Below are 27746 nucleotides of genomic sequence, written 5' to 3'. Positions count from 1 at the left end.
TGTCTTTTTGATAATAAGCTTTCTAACCTAGGTGAGATGATGTATCATTGAGGTTTTGATATGCATTTCTCTGATGATTAGTGATGCTGAGCATTTTTTTCATATACCTGTTGGCCATTTGTATGTCTTCTTTTGAGAAATGTCTATTGAGTTCCATTTCCCATTTTATAATTGGGTTATTTCTTTTTTTACTATTGAGTTGTTTGAGTTTCTTGTATAGTCTGAAAATTAGCCCCTCCATTCTGGAGGTTGTTTCTTTGCTCTGTTGATTGTTTCCTTTGCTGTGCAGAAGCCTTTTAGTTTGATAAAACCTCACTTGTTTATTTTTACTTTTGTCATCTGTACTTTTGAGGTCTCATTCATAAAATCTTTGCTTCATTCTATGTCCTGGAGCATTTCCCCTGTGTTTTCCTCTAGACGTTTTATAGTTTCAGGTCTTATTTTTAAGTCTTTAATCCATTTTGAGTTGATTTTTGTATATGGTGAGAAAGAAGGGTCTAGTTTCATTCTTTTTTAAAAAATTTATCAATATACAATGTAGTTGATTTTCATGTCCCTTTACCAATTCCTCCTTTTCCCCCCTCCCTCTGCCCCTAGTTTCATTCTTCTACACAGGAAGATCCAGTTTTCCTAGCACAATTTATTGAAGAGGCTATCCTTTCCTCAGTATATGTTTTTAGCACCTTTATCAAAGATCAATTGACCATAAGTTTGTGGGCTTTCTATTCTGTTCCATTGCTCCAAGTGTCTGTTTTTATGCCAGTACCATGCTGTTGGGTAGTATAGCTTTGTAAAATAATTTGAAGTCAGGTAATGTAATGCCTCCTGCTTTACTTTTTGCTCAGGATTGCTTTGGCTATTGAGGTCTTTTGTTATTGCATATGACCATTAGGATTGTTTTATCTATTTCTGTGAAGAACGTCATTGGTAATTTGATAAGGATCATGTTCAATCTGTGGATTGCTTTAGGTAGTATGGACATTTTCACAACATTTATGCTGCCAATCCAGGAGCATGGAATGTCTTTCCATTTTTTGTGTGTCCTCTCTAATTTCTTCCATCAATGTTTTGTAGTTTTCATTGTAGAGATCTTTCACTTCCTTGGTTAGATTTATTCATAGTTATTTTAAGTCATGTCTGACAATGCCATTTTCTGACTCACATATGTGTCTGATTCCTGTTGTCTTTTTTACTCTTAGTCATTGATCATTTGATACTGTTTTCTGGTCTGCCTTGTAATTTTAATTGAATGCTGGACATTGTATATAAAAAATAGAGACACTTTGGATGAAGCTACTTTTCTTCCAGATAAGTTTTAGTTTTCTTCCAGATAAGTTTTAGTTTTCTTCTAGCAGACATACAGCTTATAGGCCGATCACCTTGATGGAGCCAAGACTGAACTATTTCTGATTTTTTCTTATTTCAAAGGCATAGCTTTCCCTGAACAACTGGGTACTTACCAGGGTTCATCTTTCTTTCCAGGCCCTCAACTGCAGTTCTTCCCTCAGCATTGTGAAACTGTCAAAATCTCTTCTCAGCTTTTTAGCCTGCCAGCAAGTGCTTTCTGCTAGGTTGCTTGGCATGCAACTCATTTTCATTTACGTGGCAAATGATTTGAGGGGAAATTACATGTAAAATTTCAATGCATTTTCCTTTTGTCAAGTATTATAGACATATAGTTTTTGTTTTGTTTTGTTTTGTTTTCCTGCATAGTAGTTGTTCTCAGCAGGAGGATTAGTCTGCTACCAGCTGTTCCATCATACCCAGAGTGGAAGTCCTCCCTCCACATTTTATTTTACAGAACTAAGATTCACTTATACTTTAAATGTTATGAAATAGTTTGGTCATACAAAAGGGCATAAGGAATAGTATAATCAATACCCACAGTAGCTTAAACACTTTACCAAGTTCAGACTCCTGAACACCCCTCTTTCTCATAGCCCCTCCTTTTCTACATTATTCAAAATTTGATGTTTATCATCCCCATGAATTTCTTTATACTTTTATGACACATGTATGTTCACCTAAACAATATGTAGAATTGTTTTACGTGGCTTTAAGTGTACCATTGATGGTGTTATTATGCATGTTTTTCTCTAACTTTCTTTTCACTCCACATTTTGTTTGTGAGAGTCATTTGCTTCGTTGTGTGTAGCTGTAAATGAATCATTTTTACATTGAGTGATTATATCACAATTTATTTTTCCATTCTGATGATGATGGATATTCCAATTTTTCACTATTGAAATCAATGCTACTGTAAACATTTCTGTCTATGCCTCCTGTATGCATGCGAAGAGTTTCTTTAGTAGTGTACATAGGAGTAAAACTGCTGGGTCTTAGGGAAGGCACTTGCTCATGTTTATTAGGTCATGACAAGTTATTTTCCAGATCAGTTGTATTAATTTACATTTACACTAGCTGTGAATGAGAGTTCCCATTATACCAGATCCTCAGCAAAATGTGATGTTGTCAGAGTTTTAGTTTTTGTCAGTCTGATAAAATTAAAATGGTATGTCATTGTGGTTTTTATTTGCATTTCTCTGTTAACTGTGAAGTTAAGCAGTTTTTGTTCTCCATAGCACTTACTTCAATCTAATTTCCTACCCCCAAACCTCTCCACTTCCCCAGAATCTCCTGAAATTTGGCCAACTCTTAGTCTGAGTTACCGCAACCCTAGAATAACTTCTCAGCACTGGTGGATCAACACTTCTACAGGGCTTCACGTGCAGTGATGCATTTAGTGCTCACAACAAACCTGCAGCAAAGACTCATGACCTGCATTTTATAGATGAGAAAACAGAAACTCAGAGGGGTTAGGTAACTTGCCCAGGGACAAACAGGTGGGACCTGGTAGACTGCAAGTCAGGTGCTCTTCCCTTCTCTGTAGGAGACTGCAGGGCCGTGAAAACTGAGTTTAAAGGATGGGAGGGGGAAAGGTGTTCAAGGAGAGGACTCAGCTGGTGCAAAGGCAGAGCCACGTGAGGACCCTGGGGGGGGCCAGGGATCTGGTGACTAATTCAGGGCAGGTGGCCAGTAATAGCAGGACCCCAGCACCCTCGGAGAGCACTTTACAGTTCACAAAGCACCATCACATCTGCTTTCTTACAGACTTCTTAACTGCCAGGTGCAGTGGGCATGATTGTGCCCATTTTAGAGATGGTAACTGACAAGAGCTACTATTTGCTCCAAGATCCTCTGACTTCAAATTCTGGGCCCTTTTCTCTGCTCTTCCTTATCAGGTATCTTTGGTGGCAAGCAACAAAAATATAATTCAACACGGTTGAGCAAAATAGGTGTTTTGTGGTTCATGTACATGAAAAGTCCAGGTGTAGACATCAGGTGTGTCTGGATCCAGGTCCTCAAATGATGCCATGGTGACTCTGGATCTGCGTTGCTCAGTATTGACATCATTTTCAGGCATGCTCTCTCTAAGAGATGACAAAAGTGGCTACAACCTTCCAGCAGATATCAAAAAAGGACCTCTTTGCTAGAATTCTAGAAAAAGATCCCAGACTGCTCTCATTGGCCTTGCCTGGGCTGATGTCCATCCCTGACCCAATCACTGTGGTGAGGTAGACGGGGTGCTTCGATTGGCCAAGCCCAGGTCAGGTGCCCATTCAGTGGAGCAGGGGGTGGAGTCAGCTCTACCCAAACCACCTAGAGGGAGCTCCAGTTTGAGGAGCTCTTCCTAAGCAGGGGGAAGAGACACCAGGCAGGCAGAAGCAGCAGGTGCCCCCTCTACATCCCTAGGAGTCTGAGATTTTTGCAGAGCTAAGGAATTTGGAAGGATGAGGAATCTTGAATCTGGTCAAAAGAGTTTGTACTTTCTCATGTGGTCGAGATGGAGCCATCGGGGAGTGACCTGGACAGAGCTATGCCAGGTCTTGTGCTGGGGCTGGGATCATAGATGTGGGCACAGTGAGGGAGCAGACGTAAGTTAACACCCTGTGATCAAAGGTCACATCTTCCAAGTGTGATAACAAGACTCCTGCAGGGCTTGGGGCCACATGAGATCAGTGTTCCTTAAAGCAGGTTTAAATGGTATCTGCCCCAACATTATTTTATTTTAATAGTGATGTCACTCATTTTAGAGTATGTTAGAAAAAAAATACACAATTGTGGATGTTATTGCTTAGGATAAGGTTGGAGTTAAATTTTTAAGTGAGTTTATTCATTTTTTTTTTTTTTTTTTTTTGTCTTTTTTGTGACCGGTACTCAGCCAGTGAGTGCACTGGCCTTTCCTATATAGGATCCGAACCCGCGGCGGGAGCGTCGCCGCGCTCCCAGCGCCGCACTCTCCTGAGTGCGCCACGGGCTCGGCCTTGGTGAGTTTATTCATTAAAAAATACATCAAGTAAGTAATAGTATAGACAATGTACCAATATGGCCAAAATTTTGAAAGTGAGAAATTTTGGAACTTCTTGGCTAGATCATTCTGGGATCCTTCCGTTTCTGATGCTCTAAATTCTATATCAATCATGGCTGTTTATTGAGTGTTTATGTCTCAGGGACCATGCTCAGGGCTTTCTGCAAATCACCTCCTTGAATTCTCACAAGAACCCTGGAAGCAGGCTTTGCTATCTCCACTTTGCAAGGCTCAGAGGGGTCAAGGGACTGGCCCGGAGCCCCACGGCTGGTAATGTGAGCCTCTCTGGCCCCACAGCCTGTGCCCTTCACTGCTGCTTCTTTGGTACTTTGTTGGGAGGGGGAGTCAGACAGAGCAATAAGGCCAGAGTAGGATTTAGAGAATTCCAGTAGGAAGAGGGTCTTCCCATTAGGGGGTCAGCGATGGTGTCTGGAAAAAGCCAGGCATGTGACTTGGTCACTGCATGTCTCATCCTTTTAGGCTCCAGTCCCATCTACATCCCTCTCTGGGGGGAACCACTCTGGGTGGGAGCCTGGGCAGGTGGACCCACTGGCCTCTGGATGGCACCTCCCCAAGCAAACACAGGGCTGGCAGGTACAATGGGGAAAGTGCTATTTGGAGCCTGGCATTGCCAGCCTGGAGGTCACTCTGTGCTCCACAGTGGGCTAACCTGAGCTATATGATGGAGTAAGAAGCCACATTATTGGTCTAACCTTACCCTAAGTATTCAGTAGGGGTCTTCTTTGTGGGCTAATCTTGGATTTGTTATTCAGTAAGAAGCCAATTCATTGGGCTAATGTCACTATGGGTGTTTCCTGGGAAGGAGGACTCAAGATTGCTGCTTGGCGGACAACACGTTCTAAACTAGTTCTTCCTTCCTTCCCTCCCTCTTTCTTTTTTAGGTGGATAAGTGTGTATGTTTGATTTCACAACCAACTCTACATCAATAGGCTTAGCAAAGACAAATGAGCAGCAGTCTCTCCCTCTCTAGCTTCACCCCTTATTTGCGACTGTGTTAAGGGGACAAGAAGAAGTGGGGAGACAGGGTGAATCAGCCGAGGCAGGAATCCCTGGGGTCATCCATGGGGCCCTCAGACTCTTATTTTTTTGAGACAGATACGAGAATTGAAGGGGAGGGAGGGGATGAGAGGGGGGCCACTCAGACCCCTGGCCCCTGGGCCAGACTCACCCCCGCAGTGCGTCTCTTGCAGGCTCCGAGTCAGCATGCTGTGCTGGGTCGCGCCCCTGCTCCTGCTGATGCTCCAGGGTGGTAAGTAGCAGCCCCATTGTCTGCAGGTGGGGAGGGGGCCCTGTCTCCCCCCGACAAAGCTAAGCAGGGGCCGGGCTGGCCTTGTGGGCTCCAGGACATGGCTAGAGGCCACAGACCCAGGATCTATGGCATCTGTTCCACTGAGGCTGATTCAGATCGAGTAGACAGAACCCAGACAACCGAAGAGCTCTGTTAGCCAGAAGTGGTACGCTTGAGTCTCTGACACAGCTCACAGCCTTGGGTCTTCAAGTCTCACTGGGCAGGATGAGGGACTTTATTCTTCATTTCCACTGCTCTCTGCCTGGGCTGGCCCCCAAGCCTCAGAGTGAGGAATTCCTGTCTTTGATCTAACCTCAGTTTCACCTTATGTAATGACTCCCCTTAGAGATGTTTTTCAAAAGTCACTGGATTCTCAGCGGGCACTGGTGCTCCCCAAGGTTGAGGGGAGGGGAGACAGAGAGAGACAAAAGGAGCCACAGCTGGGAAGACAGCCCCTGGAGGACCAGAAGGTGGTGCATCAGAGGGAGAGATGTGACCAGAGCTGGGAAGGCCAGGGGTCTGACTGAGGGGGCGCTGCCCAAGGCTAAGAGATCTGGGAGGCCTTCCTGGAGGAGGGGCCATGCAGGGCTGGGATGCAGCATGCGGGCTTGCACGGAGGCTGGCCTGGTGCAGGGAGGAACTCAGCTACTGCTCTGCTGACTCATGGCATTTTTCTCTGGTTTTTACCAAAAGACCCAGCACTTCAAATAGCTCCTTCAGGAAACAGATGTCAGCCTTTTATTTTCCCTGTCTATGTGGCGAGCACGCTCGTCTGGGCTCTAAAAAGCCTTTGGGTCACCCGCCATGGCTCCATCCCCCATAGGAGCAAATAACATGCCCTTGCTGTATACTGAGCCCAGAGCACCATCTCGTTCCATTCTCCCGACAGCCTCGTGTTGCAATGATGCCTGGTTTTCAGTTGAGGAAACTGAGGCTTAAAGAGGATAAGGGATAGAACCAAAGCCACCCTGCTGAGTGGTGGCAGAGCTAGGATCTGTTCCTAACTCTCATGGTCTTAGCCTGTTTGTGCTGCTATAGCAAAATACCTGAGACTGGGTAACTTATAAATAGTAGAAATTTATTTCTCACAATTCTAGAGGCTGGAAAGTCCAAGATCAAGGTGCCAGCTGATTTGGTGTCTGGTGAGGGCCTGGTCTCTGCTTCCAAGAGATGCCTTGAACTCTGAGTCCTCACCCAGTGGAAGGGACAGAAGGACAAAAGGGGATGAATGCTGGTTCCCTCCAGCCCGTTTTTAAGGGTGCTAGTCCCACCCATGAGGGGAGCTTAGTCACCTCCTAAAGGCCACACCTCTTAATACAATCACATTGGCAATTAAGTGCCAACATATGAATTTCGGGGGCACATCCATTCAAACCATAGCATGATCTTCACCACCATGCTTTGCTGCTATTTACTGAGTGACCGCCATGTGCAGGCAGCGTGGGCTGCAAAGGCATGATCTCTGCCAAACACCTCAACAGTCCCCAAGTTAGGCCACCAGTATCACAAATAGGTCACAGAGCAAGGGAAGGCACCGTCACTTTTGTGCCTCTCATTGCTTCCTGCATACCTTAATATCCCTGGGCATGGGATGGCCCTGGGTTCTCTGCCCGGTAGTCAGGTACTCATTGGCTCTTTTGCTCTCTCTGGTCCCTGTAGCTACCTCCATGCCAGTTCTGTTTTACTTACTGTTGTGTCCTCAGTGTTTTTTCCCAAGTTTGGGAACAAACCCTGTCCCTTGGAAGCCTTGAGCCTAGCTAGGAATGGCAGCCCCTCTCCAAGTTACTGGAGCCCTGAGAGAGAACCAGGATATAAATCCAGAGAAGATACAGCCACTAGGAGACTCCTGCAGCCCTGGAGTTGGGTTCTACCCAAATCAGTCCTCTTTTCTCCACAAAGTGCTTGAACTAGCCTCTGTGCCCCACTGACAGGTCCCGTGTGCCTCCCCGGTGAAATCCCCCTCTCCTCCCAAGATTCATTTCCTTGACTCAGACCCCTTGGTAGTGGCTGCCTGGAGAGCCGTGTTGAGAAGGATTCTGAGGCCACATGCAGGGGAGAGAGTGCTGCGATTGATTAGCAATGTCTGCCATGTGTGTGGATGTGAACAGCCAGCACAGACTAGGTTTTGCCTTCCCTGGGGCAGTGTCAGCAGCCCAGAGCAGGAGAGACAAGAGGCGTGGTCTGCACTCAGAGCCTCAGTTTTCTCATCTGTACAGTGGGTGTGGGAGTGAACTCAAGGACATTTCCAGCAACAGTGTTCTTGGCTCCAAATATCAGTTCTGATCTAGAGTGAGACCCAGGAAGGGAACCTCCCACCTACCCGTGGGTCTTCATTAGTCAGGGAAAAATAGGAAAAAGCCAGCGAAAAAGGGGAACTAGGTTCTAGTAAGTAGTGGGGGAAACAAGTGAAACAAAACTAGAAATTAGTAAGTTTATTTTGTCACACATTTAACAAAATATACAAGATGGTTGCACCTATATTTTAGAACAGAGTGAGGCAATTAATTTCTTCCAACAAAATTGCCTGACAGGGCAATGAATGCATCGGTAACTTCTTGGTGGCAGTGGTGTCATTTTGGGCAGTGGGATAATACAGACTTTTTGCAAAAGTATTCAAGGGCTTTTCAGTTTTCTCAAGTTCAAGTCCTGTATCACAGAGGGTCTGTGTCCTGGCAGATCAACTGCTGAAAAGCCAAGGGTGCCTCCTTTTCAGGGCTTTAGGCATTTCCAGCATTCACTGGCTTCATGAGCTCCTGCCCTCTTGTGGGAGGTGCGAGTTTGTACTGGCTCTGTCGCCCTGTCTGGGGAGACTGGACAGGAGGGACACTGCCCTGGTGGCCGGACACGGGGATGGAAGAGGGTGCTGAGGTGGGCACCAGCATAGTCTATTATATTTCGCACAAGAAGTGTCTTGTCTCCATGGCCAGCCTTGAGCCTTTGGGGCTCAAACAGGGAATTCCCAGGTGGCAAGGACACTGGTGCCCCAGGCCTACACCTCAGCAGCCCCTGGGTCCCCATATTCATCCCAGCCCTGGGACCCCTGCCCACATTCATCCTTCAGCCCTTGAGGGGTTGAGTGGGGAGCCCTGCAGCCCCTGGCCAGTCATGCCTCCCCCAACAAGGCCTCTCTCCCCTGACCCTCCAGGCTGGGGCTGCCCAGATCTCGTCTGCTACACCGATTACCTCCAGACAATCACCTGCATCCTGGAGATGTGGACCCTCCATCCCAGCACATTCACACTTACCTGGTAAGTGGCTGGGGTTTGCCAGCCCAGGGACACTACTCAGGGTGCCTGGGGGAGCTGTGGTAGGTCAGGACCGCAGGGACCACAGACTGAGTTGGATGACTGTGTGCCCAGCAGGTAGTTTAGCAATGAAAGGAATAGCGGCCACTTTCTAGGGGCTCTCTCAGCAATGTCACCATGAGAAAGGCTCTGTGCACTGGGAACTACTGTGCCCACCTTAAAGATGCCCACCTGAGGCTCACAGGACTTGCTCTGCACATAGTCAGGAGGCTGTGGTGCTGCTCTGTCTACCTCCAAAAGTCACACTCTTTTCCACACAGCCCTGGCTGTGGTTATGTGACCCTGGGATGATCTGTCTCCCACATGATTTTTCAAGTACAGTCATGCACCTGCTATGTGCTTTGCATAAATAATCACTTCCAACGCTCATGATTATTACTCCCATTTTCTAAATGAGAACACTGAGGTTCAGAGAAGTTAAGCGACTTGACCAAGGTCACACAGCCAGTGAATGGTGGACCTGAGATTCAAACTCAAGCTGACCAGTCCCAAAATCCATGGGTCCCTATTAGTCCATATACAGTTCAGGACAAAGGACAGGTGCCCTTCATTCTTTTGTCTGTGATTCATTCATTCATTCATTCATTCATTCATTCATTCATTCATTCATTCATTCAAAACACGTGTCAAGTTCATGCCTGACGCTGTTGTAGGCACTAGAGAGCAGGACTCAAGGCTGGCAAGGCCCCAGATGTCTTGGAGCTGATGTACCATGGTGGGGCAGTGGCTGGGGGTGACAGATGATAAACACAAAACAACAAACAGGATGCTTTTGAAAACAGAGTGCTGTAAAGAACAGGGAACTGGACCTCGGGGTAGAGAACGAGTAACACAGGGAGGCCTATTTCAGCAAGGTGGTCAGGGCAGGGCTTGCAGGATGAGGAGGCAGCCAATGAGCTGGGGAAAGGCCTTCCAGGCAGAGGGTGCTGCAGGTGCAAAGGCCGGGAATTGGGAAGAGCCGGCGAGTCTGAGAAATAGGGAGGAGCTGGGGGAGGCAGAGGGAGACAAGAAGGCGGGAGGTAGCAGGTCCACATTTTATTATATGGGGGGTGAGAAGCCACTAGAGGGTTTCAGGCAGGAGATGACAGGGAGTTTTTATAGGTCCCCCTGGCTGCTGTGCAAGAGGGATAGGCTTCAGGGAGGGCATGCTAGGCAGGGACACCTCCAGCAGCCGTTATAGTGGTCCTCTCTGGAAGCTTGGAGATCATTTGTTTAGCAAAAGATTCTGCGCCCTCAAACTGAGCAGAGAGCTCAATCCATGCATCCATATTGGCCCTGGAGGATGGTCATGTTCAGAGCCTGAACATGCAGGTTGAGAAGTAAATAGCTGGTGAACTCCTATACATACTTCAAAACCCATCACTTCTGTCCAGTGGAAGTTAAAAAGCCAGAGCATTTCTCCCAACTCCATCCCACCAGCTTCCCTGGAAGTTCACCCAGAGCAGGGCATGAGGTTCATTTGGCTCTTACCTAGGCCCTCAGCACAGGCCCAGATATTAGGTATTCAGTGGATGCTGGACAGAAAGAGGGAGGGAAGGAGACCCAAAATGCTCAGCCCCTTCCTGTTCGACAGCAATCCTGTTGTTAGAACTGTGAAGGACATGGGCCAGCCCATGGCTCACTCGGGAGAGTGTGGTGCTGATAACACCAAGGCCACAGGTTTGGATCACTATGTAGGGATGGCCGGTTAGCTCACTAGGGAGAGCGTGGTGCTGACAACACCAAGTCAAGGGTTAAGATCCCCTTACTGGTCAACTTAAAAAAAAAAAAAAAACTGTCAGGGACAGATTTAGGCTTGGTCCAAGGAAGAATGGCCCAAATTTCCAAAGTTGAGAGCTGCTGCCCTAAATGAGGTAGTGAGTCCCTGGTCCCTTGGAGGTGTGCAAGCCAAGCCCAGACGCAGTCCAGCAGGGTTGCTGCTGGGGAGGGTTGGACCAGATGAGCCCCAGCCCCACCTCAAGTCCCTCCCAGCCCCAGAGTTGGGGCTTCTGTCCTGGCCCTGAGCACTTAGCCCCAGTGGCCCCCAGCCATGACCCAATGCTCTGTCCTTGAAGGGAAGACCCGTACGGAGAACTGGAGGACGAGGTCACTTCCTGCAGCCTCCACAGGTCCACCCACAATGCCACACACGCTAAGTACACGTGCCACATGGATGTGTTCCGCTTCATGGCTGACGACATTTTCAGTGTCAACATGACAGACCGGTCTGGCAACCACTCCCAGGAGTGTGGCAGCTTTGTCCTGGCTGAGAGCAGTAAGTACCCCTGGGACCCCAGGCTGGGAGAACCCAGGAGAGGGCTGGGTCCCACACTCCTAGCCCTCTGGGCCAGCTCTACCCGCTTCATCAAAACTGACCTGATCAATGACCTCACCAGAGTTCTGCTTTTTAGATGCACTACTTTTTACTAAAATGTGATGGGTTGATATTAGGTTTGGGCTTTAACCCCAAAGGAGGCATAGGTGTGGAAAGGAGCTGGGCTGGGACCCAGGACATCTGGGCTTCTGTTCCTGTTCAGCCCCTGTCTGCCTGTGTGACCCTAGACAAAGCACACCTCCCTTAGGGACTGTTTCCCCATCTGTAGAGTGAAGACCCTTTAAACACTGACCCTCTAGGATTCTGTCCCCATGGTGAAGCACAAGGAAAACCTCCTGAGTTTCCTCCCCTTTGTTAGCCCCAGTGAGGTCCGGACTGTGCCCCCAGGCTGGAGGGAGTGAGGGGCACAGGAGTGGGTGGGCCCAGACCAGGCTGGGGTGGGGGAAGGGCCCAGGAGGCAGCTTTGGCTTGGGGGTAGGGAGGGGAGTGTGAGCCCAAAGTGGCCCCAGAGGAGAACACAGACTGCAAAGGGAATTCTGCCCTTGGAAGGCCCAGCCCCTGGGATCTGGGAGTCTCTGTCCCTAGACTTCCAGTGGGGTCGAGCGAATAGCAGGCATCTGTGATTCACACTCTGGGGCCCATGTTTGCTCCCCTTTGCTGAGTGGGTGTCACACCACAGAGGGTGTGACAAAGCTTCACACACACACAGACACATTCCTAGGCTCATCAGCTCAGAGTTCCCCCAAATCACACACACGCAGACACTCACACATACAGCCTCAGATGAAGTCACAGATATCCCTCCAGCCCCCAGCCTACACAGCCTGACACAGAAGCCCACATTGTCACACACGTGCACACGCAAACACACACAAAGCCACGTGGATCTGGGCATGGTGAGGTCACCAACACACACGTGCCCTCTGCCCCTCTGAGAGAGCTGGGGCGGGCAGCAAGCCCACCATGCACCCCACTCCACCCCACCCCCATCCCCCACAACCCCTCAGCAGCAGAGAAGAGGTCAGGGTGGGGAAGGCTGCGGGGTGGCTCTGAGCACGGTTTCCCTCTGGCCCCTCCCTCCTTGCCAGGGTCTGAGGCCAGCCCCAGCCCAGCTGGGGCAGGAAGTGATTGTGTGCCCCCACCCTTGGTGGACCCTTCCTCCTACTGGGTCCTGGACCCCCCTGGGCTGGGCAGCCCCCATTGACGACCTCTAGGCTGTACAGACATCTCCTGAGCATCTACAGGGCAGTTCTCTGATCTGCACCACCCAGCCCAGGCCTTGACCTGCCCCGGGGAAGAGAACACAGGGGTTAGGAACTGTTTGGGTCAAAAAGATCCCATTACTGAAACAGCAACAAATATTGTACAGCATTCACCATGGGTGCCCCATAAAATGTGCACCTTCTCCAAGCTCAGGCTGTGGCTAGAGGCCCTAGCATGTGTCTCAGAATTGCAAGCAGCATCAGAGTTCCTTTCTGGGAACCCCAAAAGTTTCATTTGTTCATTTTTTTTAAATTTATTTTTTAATCTTAATTTTTTATTATTTATTTATTTTTATTTTTTGGCAGATCGTTTCAGGGATCCGAACCTTTGACTTTTGTGCTACAATGAATTTATTTTTTAATTGAAATGTATTGATTGTACATATTTATGGGGTACAGAGTTATGTTTTAATACATGCATATAATGTATAAAGATCAAACCAGGGTTATTATCATATTCATCATTGCAAATCTCTATCATTTCTTTGTGATGAGAGCATTTGAGCTCCTCTCTTCTAGTCATTTCAGAACATTTAATAAATTATTGTTAATTATAGAAGCCTGGCACTACTGTAGACCACTAGAAATTATTTTCCCTGTCTAGCTGTAACTTTGTATCCGTTACATTCATTTGTTAACTTGACGAATATTTATTGAGAGCCCACTGGATGCCAAGCTCTGTTCTAGGAGCTGCGGCCACAGACTTAACCAAGAAGACAGAAACCTCTACCCTAAGGAGCTAAAGCCCAGAGAGGGAGACAGATGGTAAATGAAATCAGAGTGAAATGTGTAGAATGTTAGACGGTGGCAGATAGAAAACGGAGCAGATGGGTGGGTGCACAGGGCGGGGGCCTACAAGTCTCTCTTAGGCCAATAGAACATTTCTCATTTGGTGCCCCTGGAGCTACTGCCTTCTGCTACTTAGCTTGGTCCCCAGAAATCTGAAGGCCCAGGAGATAGGAACTAGTAACATTTAAAAGAGAGGAAATTAAGGCACATAACTTGTCATGTCCTGCTCAAGTTCATAAAACAAATCTGGATGCAGCAAACTCAACCACTGGCTTGGACCCTGGCCCGGGGGCACCCAGGAGGCTTGGTGTGGCCCAGAGTGCAGCTCCTGCACTTGTGAGAAGGAGTCTGAAAGATGAGGAAACCCAAACCGAACTCCCAGGGCCACTGTGGAGTGTTGATCTGCCCAGTGCCGAGCAGCAGGGTAGGCTCTGGGTTACTGGGAGCCTTCACCAGTAACAAAGCAGAGAGTTCCCGGGGAAGCCAGGGTTAAGACAAAAATGATAGCATCATTTATTGGAAATGACTGGACCCGGCAACATGTTGTTCAGAAAGTTTTTGGTATTGTAGCTAACATTAAAACTTGAGAGATTTTACACATTAAGCTGGATTTGCAGGGTTTTTTTTTTTTTTTTTTTTTTTTTTTTCCTTCCTAGAAAACTTAGAAGATCCGACCGCCCTGGTTTGCGTTCCCACTCGGCCAGGGTGGGCTGGCCTGAGCCGTGGCCAGGCCCCTGTAGCTTGGGAACGCTCTTTAGTTTTCTACAACCCCCAAATCCACTTTGCCCATTTCTGTTACCTGCCAGCCCCTGAGTTTGCAATCCTGATCGGGTAGGAATCTCTTCTTTTTCAGATGAATAAGCTGAGGCCCAGAGACAGCCTAAAGTCGCTCAAGGCTGCTAATCCCGATCTCATAAGTGAGGGTCAGGGGTGGGGGTAGGGAGGGCCACTTCCTCCTGCCGCCACATCTCTCTCACCTGCAGCAGAATCTCACTTCGTTTTATCTTTCTGGGTTTTTCTTCAAAGTCAAGCCAGCTCCCCCTTTCAATGTGACTGTGACCTTCTCGGGACTTTATAATGTCTCCTGGCGCTCTGATTATGAAGACCCTGCTTTCTACGCACTGAGGGGCAAGCTTCAGTATGAGCTGCAGTACAGGAACCGGGGAGACCCCTGGGCTCTGGTGAGGAAGGCGGAGGATCCGTGGGTGCCCAGCTTTGGGGGGGGGAGGGGGCAGGAGTGCAGGAGAGTCCAGATGGGAGAGGCGGATTTGAGAGTCAGGTGAGCATCATGATTCAGGGCCAGAAATGGAAGCAAGAACACAGTCACAATAGAGGAAGCGTCAGGAATGGGGCAACCTGGAGCCTTCCCACTTGGCTGACCATAGCTGGAGAATTCCAGAAATATCAACAATTAAAAACATCTAGTGTCAGAAGACCCTTTGTTTCAAATGGGAAGGCTTTGAGAAGTGTCCTTTACTTAGAGGGTCCACTGTTGGAGAGTTCCAGAGTGGGCAGTATTTAGAACAGTCACAGCTGAAGAGTTCTAAAATTATCTGTCCTTTAGAACGGTCCCAGTTGAAGATTTTCATAGATAATATAGATTGTCCCAGTGGAAGACTTCCAGAGATATCCATTGCTAAGTTGTGTTCAGTTGAATACTTCCAGAAATGCCCACTTATGGAGAATGTCAGTATGTCAACTGAGACATTTGTCAACATGTCAATTGAGAATGTCTTCAACTGTTGAAGAATTCCAAAAGTGTCCATTGTCTTCAAGACCATTGCCACTCCTAGGACATTCCCAGTCCCAGCAGGGAGGGTCCACTGCCAGGACTGTGAGGGGACAGGTTGGGATCAAAGAGAAGCAAAATGAAGTGTGTATCACAGGCATGGGCCTGATTCTTGCAGGAGGAGGAAAGACACCACTGTGTCTAGAGGGGTTCTGCTGGAGGCAGGGGCTGGCCTGGTTGAACCCTGACCCGAGCATCCTCTCCCTGTACTGGCAGAGTCCGAGCAGAAAGTTGATCTCGGTGGACTCAAGAAGTGTCTCCCTTCTGCCCTTGGAGTTCCGCAAAGACTCGAGCTATGAGCTGCAGATACGGGCGAGTCCCCAGCCTGGCTCCTCCTTCCAGGGCACCTGGAGCGAGTGGAGTGACCCGGTCATCTTTCAGACTCAGCCAGAGGGTAGGTGTGAAGCTGGGCTGGAGATCCCACTCCTGGTACCAAATCTTGTTCTCCCCAGTCACCACCCTAGCCTGAGATTTCTGGCATGGCTGGGAGGTACCCGTTCAGTTGCTCGTCCCCAAATGTAGCCATACAATGACATTTCTGGAGCTCTACCTTGCTAGGCTCAGTGTTGGGTGCCAACTGCTTCTTCTGTTAGAGCATTTGATCCTCCAGACTGTGAAGAGGGAGTCATTATCCCCATTTTGCAAATGAGGAAACTGAGGCTCAGAGAGATGAAGTCACTTTTCTGGGGTCCAGGGTGGGAACAGCATTTGAACCAAGATCCATCTCACTTGAAGGCACTTGCCACATTCCCACCCCCTTCTATTCCACCCCAGATCTGTTTCCCACCACCCCCAACCCACGTGGCATCTGGTAGAGGTTGGTTCTGTTTAACCCATTGTTTGTGTCCTACCCAGAGTTAAAGGAGGGCTGGGACCTGCGCCTCCTGCTGCTTCTTGTCCTGGTTGTCATGGTCCCCACCCTAGTCTTCTTGGGCCTGAAGATCCACCTGCCTTGGAGGTGAGCTGGGGAATCAGGGAGGCATGGAAGGGGTCAGCCTGGGCCACAGCCCCTCTATAACCCACCCAGGGTTGTAGTACACACGTGTCACCATGACAGCAATGACCGTGATGGCAATAACGACCAGCTAACGTTTACTGTGTGCCAGGTGCTGTGCGGACCACTCATGTCACCCTCAGAGCAGCCCCACAAGCTTGATACACCACAGTTACATTTTACAAATGGGGAAACAGAGCACAGAGTGGTCAAGGAACTCTCTCAAAGTCACACAGCTATGCAGTGGAGGAGTGTGGAACTGGCTCTGGGCCCGTCGTCGAGGAAGAAGTTGAGGCTCAGAAGGGGCAGCATTTGCCCAGCACACGATAGGCAGCCAAGCTCATAACCTCCATGTGTCTTTAGGGGCCTGTGAGGGGGACTCGCTGCTCCCATTTTACAGATGTGGAAACTGAGGTCCAGGGAGGGAATGGAGGTGTTCGGGCTGTATGTTGTGAGGCGCTGAGTTCCCTGGAGGATGAAGCTGGGGAGCGTCTGCGTGGGAGGCCAGGCTGCAGCTGGGTGGCATGGGGGCCTCACCCCTCTCTCCCTCTCAGGCTGTGGAGGAAGGTGTGGGTGCCCAGCCCCGAGCAGTTCTTCCTGCCCCTGTATGAGGGCCACCACGGAGACTTCAAGGTGAGTACCCCCGCCCCCGATGAGCCTCTCTTCAGGAACCCTACTCCACTCTCATCCCGGGACCCCCAGCATCCCCCTGCAGGTCCCCAGCATCCAGATCCCAGCCTGGACTCCAGATGCAGTTTCCCCACCTGCAAAGTGCACACAATAATTCCGGTGCTGCAGAATTTAATAAGAATTAAATGAGATCATGCAGCCTTTCCCAGCCCATGGAGACAAATTGGGGGAGCCAGGTGATTCCTTAAGGCACCAATTTGCCCCCTGGTCCTTTCTTTGATGTCCTTGATCTGGGGTGGAAAGAGGGAGCAGCTTCTGGGAAGGGTCTGGCCCCACCTGCAAAATACACCAACCCCCTGCCATCCTCAAGCTCACTGCCACCCACTGGCACCCACAGGGTTATCTGTGCGTCACCTACCCAGCAGAGAGGATGTGGTGATGGGGTGGGAGGGACAGCCCCGCCGGCTCCAGCTGAGTCTGGAAGTCAGGCAATGTGGACCAGTGCACCAGTTGGACTCCTGCCGTCTGCCTGGTGCTGTGCTGAGCTCCTCTCCTTGACACAGTGGCCCCCAGGGGACACTGGAGGAGATGGAGGCTCAGAGAGGGGTGGCAGAGGAACCTGTGCTCCAGCCCACATGAGACTCACCCTCTCCTCATTCCTGAAGCTCAAAGATCACCGCTGTTCTGTGTTAATTTTACCAACACTCCTGCAGCACTTGCTGTATGCCAGGCACTCTGCTAGAAGTGGCACACCCATAGCTCATCTAATCCTCACCACAACCCAATGGGGGAGGGGGTGCTGTTATTAGGCCCATTTTACAGATGAGGAAACTGAGGTACAGAGAGGGTAAGTAACTGGCTCACGGCCATACAGCTGAGAAGTGACTTCAAATCAGTGGTGGTGGCCACACCACAGTTGTGAGATGAGTTTTCTGAGAGGGATAGGCTTCTCTTAGTCAGAAGACAGGGAGATTCCCATTCTCAGGGGCTTTCTGTGCTGATCAGGTGAAGACTTGTGTCATGAGTGGGACGCCTGGCAAGTGAGGGGAGGAAGGTCTTCAAAGCATAAGGATCACCTCAGTCCAGCATCATCCCACAGCCTTTATTTACAAAGTACACAAAGGCCACTCTTTCATTTAGTTAATAAACATTTACTGAGTGCCTACTGTGTGCCAGTCATTGGGGATACAGCCGTGAACAGAGGAGACAGGCTTCTGCCCTGGCCAAGTGTCCACCTTAGTGGGACACACAAACAAGAGAATGCTGGGTTTGGGGGATTTTTTTTTTTTTTTTTTTTTTTGTGGTAATACATAATATAATGTAAAATTTTCTTTTCTTTAATGCAAATCTTTTTTGTTGGTGGTTATGAATATTCATGAGATACAAAGCTGATTCTCACCATTCGTGCCCATGAGGTGATGGCCAGATCCATACTGGCAGCATGCCCATTACCACAAACTGCAGTTACACCCTATGTCCCCCACCCAGTTATCCCCAACCTCCCTCGCCATCCCATTTTCCCCCATTCCACTTTCTATCCCTAGGTTTGCTCTCTCCCTCAGCAAGTCTGAGAGAATGCTGGGTTTTGAGAAATGTTGTGGAGGAAGTAAAACGGGGGATAGGGTAGGGGCTCTGTCACTCACACCTCAGGCCCTTCTGATCCCAGGGCCCCGTGACTGGGGCCCTTGTCCAGGCCATGGGGCCACACCGTTTATCTGAGCAGGGAGGCTTTTGAGGGCAGCAACTCCCTTCTATAGCTGAGGACACTGAGGCCTAGGGTGGGGAAGGGACAGTGGTGGGGACCCCCACTGGACAGGGCACACCATGGTCCTGATTCCTCGCTCTATCTTCTGGTGTTGGTCTCTCTGCCTTTCTTGCAGTCTCTGTCTCATCTTAAGTCTCTGTGGCTGTCTCTGTCTTTGTGTGTTTATACCCCCACCTTACCTGGTCCCATACCACGATTTTCTCTCTTTCTCTCTCACAGAAATGGGTGGGTGCACCCTTCACTGCCTCCAGCCTGGAGCTGAGGCCCTGCAGCCCAGGGAAGCCATCCACCCTGGAGACGCACAACTACCGCCTGCCACAGAGTATGACCAAGGGGCTGGAGCCCACCGAGCCACCAGGGCCAGCAGATCTGGTAGAGTCTGACGGGGTGCTGGAACCCGGCTCAGCTTACAACGAGGAGGGGGACAGGCCGTACGGCCTGGTATCCATTGACACAGTGACTGTGGTGGATGCGGAGGGACCATGCACCTGTCCCTGCAGCTGTGGGGACGATGGCTACCCATCTCTGAATCTGGACACCAGTCTGGAGCCTGGCCCGGGCCCAGAGGATCCACTCTTCGGCACGGGGACCACAGTCCTGTCCTGCGGCTGTGTCTCGGAGGGGGGCATTGGGCTGGGAGGCCCCCTGGGCAGCCTCCTCGATAGGCTAAAGTTGTCCCTTGCGGATGAGGAGAGCTGGGCTGCGGGGCCCTCCTGGGGTGGCGGGCTGCCAGGAGGGGCCTCCGAGAGTGAGGCAGGCTCACCCCCAGCCGGCCTGGACATGGACACGTTTGACAGCGGCTTTGCGGGCTCTGACTGCGGCAGTCCTGTGGAGTGTGACTTCGCCAGCCCCAGGGACGAAGGGCCTCCCAGGAGCTACCTCCGCCAGTGGGTGATCATGGCTCCCCCACCTGCGGGACCTGGGCCCCAGGCCAGCTAGTGAGGTTGACCACCCATCCAGACCTGGCCATGCTACTGGGCCACGAGCCAGGGACAGGAGCACCTGGACTGTGAGGCGAAGAGGCCCACAGCCTTGGTCTCCCTGGGGTGGCCTGTGACCCTGATGTTTACAGTGTATGCGTGCACACATGCGTGTGCATGTGAGGCTCAGGCACACACTGGTGTGTGCACATGTATGAGCTTTGCATGTTCCTGTGGACCCGGGAGCATGTCCATGGTTATGACATGTGTTCTCCTGCCACACAGCTGTTTGTGCCTACATGAGCTCACCCATGTGCACAAGTGTGAGCAGCAAGTGTGCCTGTGTACACAGACGGCCTCCTTCCCACCCTTCCAGGTACATGGGGGTGGCCGCCAGTCACATGCTGAGAACTGGTCCCCAGCCCCAGGTCCTGCCTCCAGGAGCCGCAAGAAGTCCATACTGTTCCTTGTCACCTCTCAGAGAAGGGGAAGGGGACAGTGAGCCCACAGTGACCCTAGGGGTGGGGAGATTTTGGGGGCTCATGGAGGTAGGTCTGACATCAGAAGACTCTGATGTCTCTTGGCTGTGCCACCTGGGGCGGATCACTTCCCCTCTCTGGGCTAGAGTTTCTTTGAACAGTGAGGACAGCAGGACCTACCTTGGGGGGAAATTGGTGAGGCCACCCACATACAATGTGCAGCCCAGAGCAGACCCCCAATATATGTTGGCTTCCTTCCTTCTGCGGCCAGGACCAGGGCTTGCGCTGGAGGTGGGTGGGGTGAGAAAAACAGCCCACAGCGACAGCCTGGGCGCCCCTGGGGCTGTCCCACCCTGCAGAAGGCCACTCAGGGGGTTTCCAGGCTTAAAATCAGTCAGTCTTGTGTCTTAGAAACTGCCCCCATCAACCAAGAGTTCTCTTCCTGGCTTCTCTTGCCCATTTTTTAAAAATTCCCTTTACTTACCCAAGAAATATTTATTGAACACCAAGTACATGCCAGGTGCTGGGGGCATACAGAGTGACCCTCCGTGCAGGTGGGTGGGGCAGGAGGAAGAATAGGCAGGAATGATGCAGCCCCTCCCAGCCCCCGAATCCTGCACTGCCCACACCCACACAATCCTGGCAACTTATTTATGATCCAGGGGAATTAGGGGCAGGCCAAGTGCTTGTCAGTGATTTCTCAGAGAGCCTATTGAAATGTGAATTCAGCAACTAAGAAAATATTCTCAGCAACGATTTGAAGGCACCTCACTGAATGTCAGTTTAGTATAGGAAGGAGCTAGATGTGGGTGCAAGGTACTGCCTAGAGTGGGTGATTTTTTTTTCTTTTTTAAGAACATCCATTGTTTTCCCTCCAAGCGTGCCCACCTCAGAAGTGGCTTGCCTTTTTCAAGATCAAGCAGGGTTACAGCTGTGGACAATCTGATTCAGCTCAGGCTCCCCCAAGGGGAACCCCCCACCCTGGCCTGGACCCACCTAGGCTGTCCCTTTCCCCAAGGCCAGACTGCAGTGTGGTGCCTGAGGACACAGCTCCGGCTTGGCTCTCTTTGGAGCAGGGTGGGTTCACTCCTGCTGGAAGCAGTCCTGCTGGAAGCTTCTCTGGGACTCAGCTGTAGAATGGGGTGGATGGGAATGTTGCTGAGGGAATGCCTGAGAGTCCTCAGTGCCTGGCATGAGGCTGGAAAGTTCTAGAACACTGATGGCTTTCCTAATGGGCCTATTAATGTGGTATCAGGGTGTATGAGACCCAGATGGGAACATGAGGGTAAAACCACAGCTCCTGCACCTGTGAGCTGCCCCACCATCCCCCTCAGCACCCTGGAGGTGCTTGGGCCAATGTGTGCTGTGGTTTTCACACCTTCTTGTGGGCAACGGGTTTCAGGCACCACCTGAGCCGCAGGCTCCTGGGGGACCAGCTCAGCTCTCCTGCACACAGCTGGAGTGGAGCACCCAGAGACAGGCCAGGCCTGGGGGCTCTGGCAGACATGGCTCCTCACCGACTCCATCTCTGCAGGGCACTCAGCTCATAAACACGGGAACAAAAGGTTGAAGACAAGGGCTGGCCCACCTGGGAGGATGGACCAGTATGGAGGTGGGTGGACGGAGGGCAGATGGATAAGTGGATGGATGGAAAGATGGTAAGAAGCCTGAAGGAAGAACGATTGGATGGATGGATAGATCAGCAGATGCTGGAGACAAAGACGATAGATCGAGCACCCTTGTCTATTTTGTTCCCCTGCTTTATCCCCAGCCTGACACACAGTAGGCACTCAATAAAGCCTGAGTTGTAACGTTTGCTGATTTCCACAGTGTAAAGACTCCTGCCACGGCCAGTGTCAAGCTCCGGCTTGATGACTCTAAACACAGAGCTGGAGAGAGATGCACACAGTGAACTCTCCTAGCTGGTGTGAGTCAGCCCAGCCCATGATTCATGGGAGCCCCGAGGGACATCACCAGGGGCAGGGCTCTGCAGGAGGGAGTTGGTGGTTGTTGGACTCTGAAAAAGGAGTAGGAGTTGTTAGGTGCCAGCTATTGCAGGCAGAAGGAAGAGCTTGGGCAAAGGCTTGGAGGTGTGGCCAAGGACCAGGAAGCAGGGTGGAAGGTGGCTTCTTGTCACTCAAAGTCCAGTCCAGAACTGCTAGTGACCCTCTCTTAAGAAGGAGGAGGGGTCCCTGTAAGCTCTGAGGGGACAGGGTTATCCATTTGACAGATGAAGGCACGGGATGGGCCAGTGATCTGCCTGAGGTCACACACTGAGTGGTCAGTCAGATGCACTCTGGTCTCCTGACCGCGATTCCAGCTCTTCCTCGCCTTGCTCTGCTGGAAGGGACCTCGGTCAAGAGGTAAGAAACACTTAGCGAACACCTGTGGGTGCCTGCTGCTTTTGTCTATGCAGCAGCCTTGTGGGTATGGCTGACCCCAGCTCTGGAAGTCGCTACATGACCCAGGCCTGACCAATAGAGCATCCCATCCCCCCAGCCACTGTACAGTTCAGGGACAGACATGCAACCCAGTCCAGCCCATGCTCTCTTTCTGCTGGGATTGCTGAGCTGTAGGGAAGGACCAAGCCTGGAGTTGCTAGAGGGCACCAGGTGGGAACAGCTAGCCTGAGATGAAGCACACAGTTGATGGAGACATTCCTGGTGATATTTCTTGAGCTCCTGGATCCAGCCACACCTCAACCCACATTACCTCTGGACTTTTTAGGTACACGAGTATGGAAGTCATTGTGTTATTCACCAAATATTCCCAGCTCTTCACCGACTGGGCACATGGCAGGATTACACTTCCTGGCCCCTGTGGTCACATGCAGCCACATGACCAGCACTGGCCAATGACTAGTGAGCAGAAATGGTCAATCTCACTTCTGAACAGATCATGTCACTGACAGCTGCAATGCCCCCTGGAGTGTTTCCTCTCTGCCACAGTGACCAGCGATGATTGAGGTGGTGGCTGCTCTGTCAGCCTGGGCCCTCAAGTGAGGAGATGCGGACCAGGGCTTCCAGTTCATGCACGATGGGCATGTATTGTGAGCAAGAATCCATCCTTAGTGGCTCTGAACTGCTAAGACCAGGGCTACATGTTACTGCAGCATAACCAGCCTATCCAGACTGAATCAGTGAGCTGATCAGTTTCCTTTCTTGATTTGAGCTGGTTTGAGGTGGGAAACATATTCCTGGTGATATCTCTTGAGCTCCTGGATCCAGCCACACTTGAACTTACATTTGCCCTGGAGTTTTTAGGTCTGTCACATGCAGCAGAAAGTGTTCCAGCATCATTATAACACCATCCCTGTGATGAGGATGGGAGGCAGGACCAGAGGACCAGACTCCCAAGCTTGTCATCAATGACCTGGGCAAGGCGTTTGCTGTCTCTGAGCCTTAGTTTCCTCTTTTGTAAAGTGTGGACAGGAATCAGCCGGTCAGCTGGTTCTGGGGGTGGGGGCAGGAACAGACACACCCACCCCCCAGTTAGCTATGGACTTCCTTCTTTCTGCTATCACCCAGCTGGCTCTGGGTCAGAGGAGAAGAGGGCTGTGCTCCCCGCCCTTCCCGACCTCCTCCCCAGAGAGATCACGGCTGCTTCATCCAGATGCCCCAAAGCTTTCCTGGACCTCTGCCAGGACTTAGAGAACCCCAAACTCTAGCTCCCAACCATCAACAGCTACTGTGAGGTCTCAGCTGTGATGCTGCCTGGGCGCCCTGGACGCTGTGACATGGGAAGGAGGCAGAGGGTGCAAGTCATTTGACCCCCGGGGAAACAGAGGCACAGGGAGAGGCTTCTTTTGGCCCCCTTGTTGGAGGGGAACCCTCATCCTCCCTCCTATGCAGGATGCAGTTTGCCTGGGCCTGGATGCCGGCCCGTCCAAGCCCTGGATGCACCTTCGGAAATCAGGGATGGGACCTCCGGGAAGGCGCAGCAGTGACCAGGTGCACCTTCCTTCTGGGAGCCCATTCTGCCAACAGGAAAGGCATAGGAGACGCAAACTCGACAGTTAAAACAACGGGTGGGGTCCTCCGCAGTTAAGGCACATCCATACAGGCGTGGAAAACGAGGCTGGAGTGAAGTCTTTCCTCAGATGTCACCTGCTTGGTGGGACTCACCTGGGTCAGGCCCCTTATTCAAAGCTGCAACACCCCCTGACCTAGTTTCATTTTTTTTCCATCACACTTACTCTAACATACACCTTTTACTCATTTATCATATTTACTGTCTATCCCCACAAGAGCAGGGATTCAAGTCACTGCTATGTCTCAGAGCCTAGCATAGTGCCAGGCACAGAGCAGGTGCTCAAAGATATTGAATGTACAAGTAAACAAACAAATCAACCAATCAATCAATCAATCAATGGCAGAGTAGTGACTGACAAAGAAGCGGGCAGAGGAGGGAACCATCTGCTCCCAGACCTGGAAGTGCCACAGAAAGGGACGTGAAACAGGACAGGGGCCTCCTTGGAAGTCTGTGCATGAGGACAGAGACACCCTGCCCTGCCCATTGCTAAGACCATGGGGTAGCTATGGGTTTCCTTCCATCCAAAATGTCAACAAATTTGGAAGGTTTCTCTTTCAAAAATTGATGTCCCTAGATAAGAAACCTTCATACTCTGCTCTTTCAGTGTTCTCCCAGCACAGTGCAGCTTCTCATCCCATAACCCCAAAGCAAATGCCACCACCGGAAAGTGGTGTTGGGGGAGGGTGGACAGCCTGGGCCGAATGCCTGAAGATCCACTTACTAGCTTCCAGCTTTGTGGAGATTATTTTACCTCCTTGTGCCTCAGTTTCCTAATACATGAAATGGGTACACTGATCAGACACATACTTCTTAGGGCTGTTATGAGACCAGGAGTTAACAGTGTGCCCAGAATAGCGTCTGGCACACTGCAAGTGCCCAGAAAATGTTATGTTACCATATTATCATGTTTATGGACAAGTCACCTCCAGCTCCTGTCAGCTTGCACTGTTCTCACCCTTAAACTCAATGTGAACAGACAAAGAGACAAACATTAGGATATCAAGATGAGCAATCAGGAAACAAGATCACAGGCTGCTGCTGCCACCTGCTGATCAGCACTGGGACCGGCAGGTGCTGACTGAAGGTGGAGCTCTCCAGCTATCTGCAGTCTGGGGAAGGGACTGGCATGTGCGTCGGCCAGGGTCTTATAAGGGGACCCCAGACAATCATCACAGCAATGTTCTGTGGTAGGGAATATGGGAAATGAGGACAGAAAGTGAATAGGCAGGTTCTTTTCTTAAATTTGACATGGGCTGACTTCTGCCCTTGGGCGAAGTGGAACTGCATTTGTCGCTGGGAGGTGGGGATGGAGCTCCCAGTAAGCAGGAGAGCACATGTATACACACACGCACATACACACACACACAGACCTACATACACGGATACATGCAGATACATACACACACATAAATACAAATACGCACGACACACATATACACACGCACATTTGGTAAACCCCTGGCAGAAGTGGGTCAAGGGCACAAGGGACAGATAGGTGGTCAGGGGAAGCCAGAGGGCAGGAAATCCCCCAGCTGAGGAATCAAGTCTGGAAGGGAGCAAGGGGGACTCAGGAGATGGCTGGAGGCAGCAGACTGAGCCTGCTCTGAGAAGAGCAGGGAGAAGAGCCAGAGGCTGAGCCCCAGAAAGCAGCCCCAAGGACGCTCCATGAAGCAGGGTCTGCATGGGAGGAAACCCGGCATCAGCTCAAATACTCCCCAGTAGGGAAAAGAGTGAATAAATTCAGGGCAGCAATACTGGAGAGCACTCTGCAGGTGTAGGAGGCAGCTGTCCACACGCTGACAGACGTTCAAGGGAGTCGCTGAGTGAAAGAGCGAGCTGCACTTGATGGCATAGCTCATATAAAAACAGCATCACAGGCTCATGTCTCCCAGGAATGCACAGATATGTATGTAAAGGCAGAGAAAGGGTCTGGGAGGGCCCCTGAAGGAGAGGGGTCCCGAAGGCTTTAGCTGTATCTGTAATGTTGTACATGTTTAAAAGAGAATGAATTCACCTATTGCTTATCTAAGGAAAAAGGACAAAGAATTGAATACAGAGGGTGAGACTGCGGAGGGGTGGGGAAACTGAGGACACAAAGCCAAGGGTGAGCGAGCCCGGGATCCCAACCCTGTGTGGGTGACCAGCCAGCTGTGAGATGTGCCCATCTGGGCTCAGTGCCCCTCCCACCTCCCTGAGTGAGAAGTGATAGGTGGGGTATGACCTAGACTGTGACCTAGCACTGCTCTGGAAGCTGCGAGGGGCAGTAGAGCCATTTTTGCCTTGTCATAGCGTTTATTTGGTAGTTAGTGCTTAACATTTTCTAAATTTGAGTTTCTTCACAGCCTGGGTATGCACATTTTAGTTTTCCAGTTGCCACCACTCCCTAATTGATGGAGTTTGGATGTGGTGTCGCTCCAAAACTCATGTGGAAATTTGATCTCCAATGTGGCAGTGTTGGAAACTGATTGAGTCATGGGGGCGGATCCCTCATGAATGGATTAATGCTCTCCCTGGGGGTGGGGGGAGTAATGAGTGAGTTCTTGCTCTATTAGTTCCCACGAGAGCTTGTTGCTTAAAAAGACCCTGGCACCTTCTCTCTCGCTCTCTTGCTTCCTCTCTCCATATGATCTGCTTGTACCTGCCGGCAGCCTGCCGCTTTTCCATCATGAGTAGAAGCATCCTGAGGCCCGTTCCAGATGCAGCTGTCCCAGAATCGTAAGCCAAATAAACTTCTTTCCTTTATAAATTACCCAGTCTCAGGTATTTCTGTTATAGCAACACAAAACGGACTAAAACACTAATGTTTAACACCTACCTCTCATTTATGTCACCTGCCTGGCCCCTGGAGCCATCTCAGTTCACAACTTCTGGTCTGCACTGTGGTTTCTGGAGACCTTTGTGCAGAGCTTAGAAGGGAAGAGAGCTACCTCAGATGGACAGATGGAACGTGGAGAGATGGATGGATGGACAGGTGGGTGGATGGACTAGTGGGTAGGTGAATGGATGAATGGATGGACAGGTGGGTGGGTGGATGGACAGATGGATGGACGGATGGACAGATGGATGGATGGATAGGTGGGTGGGTGGACAGGTGGATGGATGGATGTGGGGTTGATGGGTAGAGGGAGGGAGGGAAAGAGCAGATCATCCTCAGGCAGAATGGCTGAGGGAATGTGGAGTGGCATCACAGAAGCCCCCTCTCTCTGCTTGAGAGCCAAACCCCTCACCCCTATGCCCCGTCTCAAATACGTGCTCAGACTGTCCCTCATTTAGGAGGCAAAGGGAAGGAAATAAACAGCCAAACCCTACTATGTGCACTTGGTTCCTTCAGCCCACCTGGCCCTTCCTCAGGGAGGATATCCTGCCCCCATCTTCCAGATGGGAAAACTAAGGCTGAGTTGTGAATGTCAGGACCAGTATTTAAAGAAACAGCTGCTGGATTCCCAAACCTATCTTTCTCCCATCACATAGTGCACTGCCTAATAACGAGCTTTCATACAGTATTTTCTGTTCATCAAGCAGATCACAACCAATATTCTACTTAATCTCCTCAAGTAATCCGTAGAAAACTATTTTTTAATACTTGAGTGAATATGAAAAGAGGAGAAAAAATGATGCCAAGACTTGACTAGGCTTGGCTGTGCTGGGGTTCACCCTCTAGACTCCAATCCCCAAGACCTCACCCAGCCCCTCCTTACCCGGATGTCTGGCCAGGAGTGACCAGGGCCCTGGTCCTGGTAGAGGGAGGACGGAAAACCCAGGGTTGAAAGTTGGGCCAGGTCAGAGGTC

The 27746-nt window shown here is 50.5% G+C and overlaps 1 protein-coding gene across 1 annotated transcript in view; it reads left to right on the top strand.

The window, feature by feature from the left end:
• IL21R (interleukin 21 receptor) overlaps positions 1 to 19465 on the top strand; it is a 33058-nt gene extending 13593 nt beyond the window's left edge. Inside the window, exons 2-9 of the mRNA XM_063101309.1 lie at positions 5581 to 5639; positions 8824 to 8926; positions 11038 to 11237; positions 14375 to 14529; positions 15354 to 15531; positions 15993 to 16095; positions 16686 to 16764; positions 18746 to 19465. Coding sequence (XP_062957379.1) covers positions 5594 to 5639; positions 8824 to 8926; positions 11038 to 11237; positions 14375 to 14529; positions 15354 to 15531; positions 15993 to 16095; positions 16686 to 16764; positions 18746 to 19465 — 1584 coding nt within the window. The 5' untranslated portion in view covers positions 5581 to 5593. The remainder of the gene's footprint in view (positions 1 to 5580; positions 5640 to 8823; positions 8927 to 11037; positions 11238 to 14374; positions 14530 to 15353; positions 15532 to 15992; positions 16096 to 16685; positions 16765 to 18745) is intronic.
• Positions 19466 to 27746: the final 8281 nt, after the last annotated feature.

Source organism: Cynocephalus volans, chromosome 6, assembly GCF_027409185.1.
Source record: "Cynocephalus volans isolate mCynVol1 chromosome 6, mCynVol1.pri, whole genome shotgun sequence".
NCBI lineage: Eukaryota > Metazoa > Chordata > Mammalia > Dermoptera > Cynocephalidae > Cynocephalus > Cynocephalus volans.
The sequence above is the reverse complement of the archived record's forward strand: the minus strand, read 5'-3'. Positions and strand labels throughout refer to the sequence as shown.